This window comes from Myxine glutinosa, chromosome 11, assembly GCF_964187855.1.
Source record: "Myxine glutinosa chromosome 11, kmMyxGlut1.1, whole genome shotgun sequence".
Classification (NCBI taxonomy): Eukaryota; Metazoa; Chordata; class Myxini; order Myxiniformes; family Myxinidae; genus Myxine; species Myxine glutinosa.
Window position 1 is genome coordinate 46,157,549 of NC_136271.1, and position 12,088 is coordinate 46,169,636.

Sequence of the window (12,088 nt, forward strand, 5' to 3'; positions counted from 1 at the left end):
CATTATCGGTTTATTTAAACTTCAAAACAAACTAAATGATTTTAACATTGAGGATATAATACAACTATTTTGTGATACACAGAAACCTAAACCAAAACCCATAACTTGTATTCTCAGTGATAATACGGACGATATACCTTCACCTCAAGATTTAGATAAATCAAAAAAGAACCTCGTTATCTTTGATGATTGTGTTAATGAGAGAAACCAAACAGTAATGGATAGCTACTATACAAGAGGGAGACATTCTTCTTGTAATTGTATTTATCTTAGTCAGTCATATTTTCAACTCCCTCGACGCTCAATAAGAAACAATGCTAATACTTTCATTTTATTTAAGTTAAATTCAATAGATGTAAATAATTTTTGGAGAGATAATTGCTCTACGTTATGTAGTAAAAAAGAATTTGAAAATTATATGAAACACACGATTGGAAAATATAAATATATTGTTGTGAAACAAGATGAGATACTAACTGATATTTTTAGGCGCGTCGCAGACGCTGATCATAGAGTGCCCTCTGCTGTTGTTGTTGTTCTTCTTCTTCTTCTTGTTGTTCTTGCAGAGAAGACAAAACCTCAAAGCTCCATCCATTCTGGGAACCATAGGCTCGACCCATTGTGGGAGAGGCTTCATATAAACAAATATCCACCATTTTATTAACTCGCATAGCTTTGAGGCCTGTTTTGTAGGCCCGTGGTGTCTTGCTCTCTCACACAGTTTTCTTTCAAATCAAATTCGATATATCATTTCATTTTTCACAGTCGCGAACATAGTTTTAGACTCGGTTGAAAAAAAACGGGAAGAAAATCCGATGAAAGTTGCCCTTTATAGAACGAAATGAATTCTCAAAGGCCTGTAACTTCAAGTCCATTGAGATATTTTTTTTTTAAATCGCGGCATGGTCAGTCATACACCGCCCGAAATAAGAGACGGGAAAATGCCGAGATATATATATTTTGTTTAAATCGCGACATGGTCAGTCATACACCGCCCGAAATAACAGACGAGAAAATGCCAAGATATATTAAAAATTCGTCCATTTGATGACAATCGTCACGATGAAATATTTAATTTATACGTCGTCACAATAATGTGGAGAGAGGAGCATAGATAGCTTCGTTCACGTGTCGCCACACACGGGAAATTGCCGAGATTTTTTTTTTTTTAAATCGCGGCATGGTCAGTCATACACCGCCTGAAATAAGACGGGAAAATGCCGAGATATATTAAAAATTCGTCGCTACACACGGGAAATTGCCGAGATATATTTTCACTTTGCACAAAAATAACATCGTCATCGAATCAATCGGATTGTCCTGTGCCTATAACATCGACGTTATAGGCACAGCTGCATCTAGGCATTGTGTAACATCGACGCGGCTTTTGTTTTAATTAAAACTTTTTGTACTTGTACAATAAATAAATACAGAAAATGAATGTCAAAGAAAGAGCGAGAAAGTTTAAAGAACATCAAGAGTTGGTTTCAAAAGTTGTAAAGCAACAGGAAGAGATAAAGAAGAAACGGAGACAGAAACTAACTGGTGAAGAAGCCTTTGAAAGAAAAGAAGAGAAATTTTTTAAACCACTTTTAAAAACTCAACAAACGATTTCACCTGCAGTTCCCATGTTAGAATTTACTCCGAAAAAACTTCAAATGCTCAAAGATTTTAGTCAAATGACAGAGCAAGAACTTGGAGAATTAGAATATGATGATAAAGGATTATTTTGGAAACTTGAGGAGGTAAATCAACCCCCTAATTATGTTGTGGAAGCTCTTCAAAACAATGAATATGCGGCGGCTTCAAAAACCAGAGCAGGTCTCATTCCAACAGAAGAACCAGCACAGTTCCATCTTGTGAAAGAAAAGTTATTGATATTTAATGATAAATTGGTGTTCTTAAGTTCTACTCAACCAAATGTTGAATTAACTCCAAGATTAATGTTTCTTCGAACAAACTCCGGATTCAGCGGTTCAAAATATTTTGAGGAACCACTTGATATGGAAAGAGAGGAAGATAGAGAGTATATTGAGTTGCTAAATGCACTTGATTATAGAGTTTCTGTTGCTGGTAAAAGTAAGAAGAATGAGAAGGAGAAACATATTATTGATGCTTTAAGTAAGCTTGGTTCGGGTGTTAGCTTTCTTCCAAATGACCCATCACAATTAGTTATTCCACACAATTTTTCCACAATCACAATTCCACACATCACAATTATTTTTTCCATTCGTGTATTCGTCAATTTCTACTCGTTTTTTATTGTGCATGTGTTGCAGGGTGTTTTCCAGTCGCTGTTGATTCGCAATTCCTGCAAACTTTTGTATAATTTAATCCTTTTCTGTCCCACCACGTGCGCGGCCTAGTTTATCTCGGCCCATAGGTTTTCATAGGTGTTTTGTGAATTTAAGTTCTTTCCTTCGCTGTATTGCTTATTTCTTAGATTTTCTCTTCTCCCTCTAACTTCCCCGAACATCGAACACTTGTCTAACGTTTTAAATCTCTTCAAAGTCTCTTCACGTCTCTTCTCGTCTCGGGAAGTCACGTGACGTCACGTCTCTTCAAAGCTGTGCATGCTCGCACGCTTTCGAAGTTAATAAGTAACTTTTCACAATTGTGTTTTTGTCGTAATACCGGCTTTACCACAGGTCGAGACTTTATCTTTCTTTCGGTGTGTATGTAACTATTGGTGTGTCTCTAATAGTATTCTTGGTGTTGGTTTTTCATACCTGTGTACAGAATACCTGTGTGTGTACCTGTGTACAGAATACCTGTGTACAGAATTGTCGGTACAGTTCGTGTCGCATATTCTGACGCCAAGCGTACGACTAGTAGTAGGAGGCTACCGTGTCTGACCTTGGCTTGAGGCTTTGTTTCTGTCTCAGCGGTTTCTTCGATTGCGCTCGCAATTCCTTTCGGTCTCTATTTTTCACGTTTCACGTTCGGTCTCTGTCTCTGTTTTCATCCCACTCAAAAAAAAAAAAATATATATATATATATTCCCTTCTCTGTTCTTATCCGTTTCGTTCTTATTTGTTCGTTCGTTCTTTGATCACGCTGTTCGTGATCACGCTGTTCGTGATCACGTGTTCACGTCATTAAAAAATGTTTCATCTGTCCCCTGAACAATGGTATTCTGTCATATACTATAACACCTTTTTCTTCTTCTTCTATAAAAGGATGCTTTCGACTTGCTCACCAAATCTATTCATTCCAAAAAAAAATTCCATCTCTTACAGCTACAGTGCCTCTTTCATTCATTCCCTAAACTCTCCAGAACTCCACCCATCCTTCAGCGTCCTCAAACGTATTTCTGACTCGAAGGTCGCAAGAAACTCATTTTGCAAGAAATGTTCGTTTCCCATTAATCGTACATTTTTCAAAATCCAATCTCACCCCTCCCCTCCAAATCTTCCCCATCACCCATCCCTTTCAAATCTTCCCCCTTGCCCCTCCCCTCCAAATCTTCCCCATCACCCATCCCTTTCAAATCTTCCCCCTTGCCCCTCCCCTCCAAATCTTCCCCATCACCCTTCCCTTTCAAATCTTCCCCCTTGCCCCTCCCCTCCAAATCTTCCCCATCACCCATCCCTTTCAGATCTCCCCCCTTGCCCCTTCCTCCTAAACTCCCCCCACACCCCTCCCCTCTGAGACCCTCCCTCACTCCTCTCCCCTCCTAGACTCCCCTCTCACCCCTCCTCCTCAAAGCGTCCTCCCCGCTTCTTCCCCCTTCCAACTCTCACCTTCATCTTCCTCAACCTTCTGCCTCACTCTTCCCCCTCCTCAAACAACACCTCACTTGCGCCTCACCCAATCACCATCAAACCTTTTGTCCGCCCCATTCTTCCATTTCTCCAAGCTGTTCTGAAATCTCTGACACTACCTTCAACAGCTCTCCCTACCTCTTCCTCCTCTTCCACATCATACCCTACTGCTCCCCCCCCCCCCCCCCCTGTTCTGTATCCGATGCTCTCCCCTTCCTCTTCTTTAACAGTATGGACCTCAAACATCCTGGGCCTTCGCTCAAACTTGACTGATCTCTCCATACAGGTTGCTTCTGACAAACCAGACGTGATCTGCTTAACAGAAACTTTCCTCCTTCATGATGTCTCTGATTCCTTGGTATCTCTCCAGGTTACTCCTCTCCTCCGGTATGATAGACCTGAGCCTCGTCCTGGAGGGGGGGGGGTTGCTATCTTTATAAAAAAACTCTTCCTCACTCGCCCTGCACTGCCCTCTTCTCCACCTCACCCCCAGAATACCTTTGGCTACGGCTTCCCCTTCGCTCCCACCTTTTGTTCATATGTGTGTTGTACCGTCCACCAAACAGTGATGACTCCATCTACATCTCGCTGTCTGAAACATGGACCAACTTCTATCTACCCATCCCAACTCTCTCTTCCTCATATGTGGTGATTTCAATTGTCACCATGCCAGTTGGCTGGGTGTGGGTACCTCTCTCACCAGCCATGGCTCTTCAGCAAAGGACTTCGGTGACTCACTGGGACTGACACAATCTGTCAATTTCCCGACCCGGATCTCAATCAACAGAGCATCTTCTCTTCTGGACTTGGTTATGACTCACTTCCCTGAAAATGTCTGCTGCTCTTCTTCTGCTCCAATCGGCTCATCTGATCATGTGCTTGTTAAAGTGGACATCTCTCTGACCATTCTCAGAGAGCCTCCTCAGCGTCGACGAGTCTGGCATTTCACTCAGGCCAACTGGCATGGTCTTCAAGCAGCCATCAATCATCTGGACTGGTCTCCCATCTCTACCGCCTCTGACATCAACTCATCCTGGGAATTCTTCCAAAGTAAACTGCTCTCTCTCTCATGCACAGATTTATCCCATCTCGTCTTCAGTTGTCATACCCTTCCTCCCGTCCATGGTACACGGAATCTTGTGGTGAGGCTATTGCCCAGAAACAACTTGCTTTCGTCTCCTGGAAAGCAAATCCAACGGAAGGAAATCTCATTTCCTTTCACAAAGCCCGAAACAAGTGTGTGTCCACCCTCAGGAGAGCCAGGAAACAATATCTCTCCGTTCTCAGGACAGAACTCTCTTATCTGTCTCCCTCTTCCAAATCCTGGTGGCGTCTGGTCAAATCTGTTTCTGGTGTTTGTTCCCCCTCCATCCCCTCCCTCACCTCAAACGGCCACACGGCTGACTCCGCGCGTGAAAAAGCTGAATGCCTCAACTCTGTGTTTGCCTCTAAATCTTGTGTCCCAAACCCATCCCTCTCTGTACCCACCGTACCCAGTCGTACCCAGCTGCTCCTGGACTCTGTGTCCTTTCCTCCTGACAAGGTGGAAAAGTTTCTGTCAACCCTCGACTCTGATTCTGCAACTGGACCTGACGGCATCAGCTCACGGGTCCTAAAATCTTGTACTTCCGCTCTTTCACTCCCTCTTTCTGTTCTCTTCACACTCTCTTTTGCTCAAGGTCATCTGCCATCTGCTTGGAAATCTGCCAACATCACCGCTTTGCACAAAAAAGGTGCAAAAACAGATCCCAGCAACTACAGACCAATCAGCCTTCTCTCAATTATCAGTAAATTCATGGAATCCATCATTGCTTCAGATATGAAATCTTTCCTCTTCTCCAATGGCTTGATCTCTGATCATCAATTTGGTTTCAGACCTGGTCACTCAACTCTGGACATGCTGCTTCTGCTTTCTCAACAATGGATGGAGGTCCTCAATGCCAAACAGGAAATTAGAGCTGTCTCCCTTGACATATCACGTGCCTTCGATACGGTCTGGCACCCCGCTCTGCTCACCAAACTCTCCTCTGTTGGTATCCATGGAAATCTCCACGTATGGCTGGCGGACGTCCTCTCTAGTCGTAGTCAACGTGTCGCCCTGAATGGGTTTCTCTCATCTCCTCTTCCTGTTCAGGCTGGAGTTCCCCAAGGCAGTGTTCTGGGCCCTGTGCTTTTTCTGGTCTTCATCAATGATCTCTCCGACTCTCTTGAAAATCCTCTCTATCTCTTTGCTGATGACTCTACTCTCTGTCGCTCCATTCTTCATCCCTCAGATCGGCAGTCTGCAGCCTCCTCACTCTCTGCAGACCTGGAAAAAATAACAGACTGGGAAAACAAGTGGAACATGTCTTTCAATCCTGACAAATCTCACACTCTTACGATGTCTCTCCGAAAAGACCGACTGGACAACCCTCCCATCTACTTTCTGAATAATCCTCTCCAAGAAGTTCTGTCACTCAAACTTTTGGGTCTCACTATCTGCCATGATCTTTCCTGGGAAAACCACATTTCAAATCTGGCCTCAAAAGCCAGTCGCCGACTGGGCATCCTCCGTCGTGCGAGGTCCTTCCTTGGCACACCTGAGCTCCTCACCACGTACAAGGCTTTCATCCGCAGCTCAATGGAATACTGCTCTCCCCTCTGGGCTGGTGCTCCTGCCTCACACCTAGCTCGTCTTCACGCTGTTGAAAGCAAAGCATTCAGAATCATTGGAATCTCCCGCGATGAAGCTAACTCCAAGGGCCTCTCACTCACTCACCGCAGGCAGGTTGGTGGTCTTTCCGTCTTCTACCGACTCCTCTCTGGCCTTGCCCCCCCCCCCCCAGCTCTCTCTGGGCTCTGTCCCGCAAATATTCCTACAGGTCGCACAAGATCTGCCTGCAACCCTCTTATGGTTAAACTGCCAAAATCAAAACTCTCTGCTCACCTTCACTCCTTCATTCCTCTTTTCTCCCGCCTCTGGAACAAACTCCCTCACTCTCTTCAATCCCACTCCACCCTCCAGGTCTTTAAAACAGCTGTTCACCACCATCTCTTATCTTCCCCCATCCAAAACCTTGATCTTTTCTATCCCTGATAATTTCACCCCAATTCCACTTTTTGAAATACCAACTTCTGTCCTGGAGGTCCTTGGTGTCCTTGTGTTTTATACTTCTCCCACCCCCCCCCCCCTTCCCACGCCTCCTCCCCCCAAGCCCTCTCCCTCCCACACATCTCCCTGCTCTTAAATGTTGTGTGCTCTCAAGTGTTTGCGTGCTTCCCATTCTCTTGTCTTCCGCTCCCTCTTTTTATATATTTTGTTTGTCTGGTTGATTTGTTTGTGAAGTAAATGTCAGCTCTTTCACGAGCCTCGATGCAGTATACAAAAAAAAAAAAAAGATGAGAAGCACAATTCTTAGTTTTAATTTCACAACGAGTGATTACACAGCATCATTCCCTTACCCACTACAACTTGACCCCACAAAAGAATATGAGGCATCTTTATTGTCGATGGAAACTTATAATACCTTGTTTAATATCACAGAGAAAAACAACAAGTTTAGTTATAATCCAGGAAGTGGATAAATATATAAATATATATAAATTTTAAAATATAAATTTAAAATATAATATATATAAATAGTATATATAAATATTAAAAATATTAAAATATTCATATTATTAAAACATTTTTCTTGAGGGATATATTCAGCTTCTTCCCAGCACAAGCCATCAGCTTCTTCCCAGCTTAAGTCAAAAGTATTTTCATCAGATGTCTTTAGGTTTTGAATCTCTTTCTGTTAAAGACAAGGGACAAGGAGAAAAATATGTTATATACCTCAACGATTTAAAATAATGAATATTATGAGTATTATGAATCGCACACCCACGCATACCTCTAAAAAATCGAGCTTGATGTCCAGCTCGTTGAGTTGAAAATGTAGGGTATCGCAGGTTGGTAGTAAATAACCACTCTTTGGGATCTCAAAATAATTCCACTCATAGTTGTGATCATCGAGCTCAACTATCATCTCAGCTATTGAAGTAATGTTCTGTTGGAAAACAAAGCGAGAAACTGTTAAATTTGTAATAAGTAAAGTTGAATCTAACAGAGAAATAGAGTTTATCAAGATGGAAATTTTAAACTCACATGGGTAGGGAATGAATTAGCACTCCTCGGAACTTCAAGGTTGTGAAATTTGTTGCCAGTCATTTGTTCTGTTGTTGAGACAGCTTTGGGAAATATTAAAGGGTGCGAGAGGCTGTCCAAACACCCAGCCATCTTATTATGTCTCCAAACTACAGTTAATTCTGTAAGGGTTTCATTCAGATTCTCCCTTTGTTGGTGATAATTATTGGCTTCATTTTCAACATCAACCACCAACTTTGATAAAGAGAGGCTGTTAAAAAAAGAGAAAAAAACAATAATTATTGAGAGGCTGTTAAAAAACAATAATTGTTAATCATGTTCTATATAAAACAATGAATAATTAATCGTTAAAACAAAAAAAACTTACCTGTCTTGCGATAAAGCTTCAAACTCAATGCCATCTTCAACGTTGGAAAACATTTTTCGAATGAAACCACCTCAAGTGATGTTCAGTTAATATAGCTGGGATGGGGAAATTTAATGACATCATGGAGGCAATGAGTTTCTTGAAAATTCCGGGTGTGTCCCTTCAAGGAAGGGAATTAACATTCTTTATGGGATTTAATGTTTAAAAATATCACTTGACTAAGACAATATTTTTGCTTCAGGCAAGAGAAGAGTAAAACTGGTTTCTCTGGTAAAACATTCATGTTCGTTGAGTCTCTGTATATAATTTTAAAATGGTGTGTGGCACAGGAGGAGGTCAAACAAGAACATTGAGGGAGGTTTACCATTTTATCTTAGCTCAGTTAAAATATCTTGAAAAAGAACCAAACTCAAACCTCTTCTTTAATAATATATTAGATGGTGATGGAAGTGGTAAGAGAATTAAATTATTTCCTACGCATAAACAAATATTTGTAGGATCGATGTTTGAGTGGTCTACTCGGGATCATTGATAGTAAGAGTACCATAAGACCAAGGGGGTCAGGAATAGAGGTGTTAAGGGAAAATGAAGAAAAGTGAGGGAAGATGGGAAATTAACATGTAAGTGAATGGAGATTTGGAGGTTCAATGAAGGATTGGTTCCAAGCTGTTAGTGTTCAGCCTGGTACATCAAGATGGGTTTACCATTCGACCCTAGCTCAATTAAAATATCTTCATTATGTATTAGCCCAAGTAGATTAATTGGCTCAAAAGGCCAATAAGCTCATGGTTCAAAAGGCTCAGAGTCTTTTGGATTAATAGGGGTGTTTTCCAAAAGTGTGAAAAGACAGGGGGGTAAACGACATTAGATAGGGATTTCCCATGTTAAATGGGTTTGTCCCAGGAACAACATTTATCATCTACTCATATATATGGTGGTGGCCATCTTGGATTTTGACGTGGTGACCCAATTTTCAATAGCGTTCTTCCTTATGCCTAGATACACCCACACACCAGATTAGAAGTTGGTACTTCGCTTATTTTTCAAGATATTCCGCTCACAAGGTTCAGACATACATGGCGGTGGCCATCTTGGATTTTGACGTGGGTTGCACCCACACACCAAATTAGAATTCGGTCCTTCGCTTACGCACGCACGTACGCACACACGCACGCACGCCCGGACGGACACACAGACGGAGGGGAAAACCATAGTCCCCCTTTCGCTCCGCGGTGCGACGGGCGACAAAAAGTGCAAGAGGCTTTTGAAGGACAAGTGTACAGGGAAATGTTGTGGAAGTTGCAGGCTGGCATTTGGTTGGAGAAAGTTGTTCCATTTTTGATGTTGTTATTTTGTGATTGTCTCTAATCCAAATGAATCCCAAAATGTTTGTCACAACAGAAACTGATGGAGAAACGAATTAAACCTTGGGTTAATAAGAAAATTGTTGAATACATTGGTGAAGAGGAACCCACTCTGGTTGACTTTGTATGTTCTAAGGTAAGCACTTGATTGACGTTCTCCCATTATTTTACTTGAGCCATGATAATTTGTTTGAAATAACTTTTTATGTTTACATTTAAATATAATGTGCAGATATTGTCATTCTAAAGTTGAGGTCTGATGGGATAGCTTCGGCCTTAGAGGTATGCTCACTCACCTCCGAGCTGTCTCTCATGTGTTCGAATCCTGACCGAGCTCTGATTTTTGTTTGTAATTACCTTTAACCATTTTATTGGCGTACTTTAGAGATATGTATTTAAGTGAATGATAACCCTCGTGTTTTGTAGACAGGGTGATGAATTATGGTGTCTGCCTTCCATTGGAAGGACGTTAAGCCGGGTGTCCCCTCTGTTACCATTTGGTGTTGGTCGTTTAAAGATCCCACGGTGTCCTTCATGGTGTCCTTTCATGAAGAGTCGGCGGGTTATTGTCGGTACCATAGACAAATTACAATTTCCTGCCCCATTCCGTTGAACGTGAGGCCTGACCAGCCGGTTCGTAAAGCCAAAAAAATTTCCCGAAATTTCAAACCAAAATTGTGTTGAAATGTTAAATCTCACTGTTTTAATGTTGCGTGTGAAACGTCTTAAATGCATTGCAGCCGTTGTACACCAGCCATATCAAACTCTGACATTTAATCTGGGAAGTTCATAGAAAAACAAGACCGAAAGTCTCACAGCGGAGTAGCCGGGCTTGTTTGATACTTTAGTTGAAGAGGATGTATGACCTTGGTGGATACCAGTTAGCCAATAATGTAAGTATTAAATTATTTTGAAGTACTCTTAAGTCTCTAAGCTGTTTGTCACCATGGAGGTGAAGAGATTGATTGCATTGAGACTGGTTTATTCTATATGTTGGTCAGTTAGTCAACGCTATCAAAGTGACCTCAGCACCATCCCGGCACACACCACTGTGTGTTATGGAATGAGGTGTTTTACGGCTGCCGGATTGCAAATCCTGCCACCTCCCTCCTTGAGAGAGGACCCAGTGAGTTGGTACTCATTTTGCGACATTTTATTGGGAGCTATTAACCCTCCAAGTTTCACTCTCGATCTGCTCCTGAGTTTATATGATCTCACTATAAACAACATTGCGGGTTAGTTGGCTTGAAGCATGTGCAGTTCCTCTCCTTGTCTGGAATTCACTCTGGTTGGCTAAGATGTGCAGATCGAGTGGGTCTCCTACTGTACTCACTGCAACGTACAGCTGTCCATGTGTAAAAACACATGACTGGTTAGACTGCTTCGACGACATGTTCGGCCTTTACGGCATATTAATTTTAACGTCGGTCGGTGGAGTCAGCCGTCGTACGCCGTATTGACATCAATGACGTAGCGTGACGGACGGACACAAAACTGCCGCTACTTTAATATTATTACGTTTATGGGGTTAGGCAATGCAATACCTTAAACCAGGTAGAATTGTGTAGGTACCATGCTCCGAATGTCGTGTAGCCATCTTGATGTACATAAGTTAGACTGGATGTCGTGTAAGTGTATCTTTGTCCCCATGACGAGGGGTGGGGTTATGTTAAATAGTTAGGGATTAATGGTCGATCCCCTGTATGTAAATCGCCTCTGTACTTTTCCTCTTGTTCCTTTTGACACTACACACACACTACCAGCAAGCAATCGGCGCGCAATAACATTAAATAAAAACAACCGGAACAGGGCATTGAACAATACCGCTGGCGCTACCAGACGCCACATCGTAACACCAAGTAGGCAGGTCTCTGAGGCCACGCCCTGAAGAGCAGTGATTGGTTAGGGTACCATAGAGCGATGAGATGGGACTCGCTGATAGGAGCATGGCGCGACGTCGTCGGATGATGTAAGAGCCCTGGGTACAAAAGACTTGGGTCTGACATTTTCCCTCTCTCCGGGCTGGCCTTCATTACGAGCAGTTGTATATCCCTCTTGCTTCCTGGTGTTCGTGGAAGGAGGCGGACGCAGTCGCGCATTTTGTCTTCGTGGCCCCTGGCTTTCATCGGTTCGAGCGACCGCATTGTCCTTCCCTTGGCTTGTCGGTGCTGGCTGTGCGTCTTCTTGGTTCGCTGAGAGATGTCGGTGCTGTGTGAAGAGGACGACGAGGACGAGCGCAGCTGGAGTGAACGAACGGCATGCTAAGGCCTGGTTGCTGCGCACGAACTGCATGCCAAGGCGTGTTTTCCCACGCAAAGACGCGGGGGCTGTGACGATTCCCGACGGGGTTCAAGAGCCGCTCAAAGCTGAGTACAAAAACAAACACGCATTCTTTTCCAGTTATTTTTCCCCTTGTGTTGTATACGAGTCCGTCTGGAGGGTCCCCTCGGTTAGGAATTTTAGT

The 12,088-nt window shown here is 42.8% G+C and overlaps 1 protein-coding gene across 2 annotated transcripts in view; it reads left to right on the forward strand.

Moving 5' to 3' along the window:
• The window catches only part of LOC137436635 (RNA-binding protein 25), a 188,310-nt gene that overhangs the window by 172,204 nt on the left and 4,018 nt on the right, over positions 1-12,088 (forward strand). For both annotated transcript variants that reach the window (XM_068130599.2, XM_068130598.2), the window contains one exon: positions 9,662-9,760. In XM_068130599.2, coding sequence (XP_067986700.2) covers positions 9,662-9,760 — 99 coding nt within the window. The remainder of the gene's footprint in view (positions 1-9,661; positions 9,761-12,088) is intronic.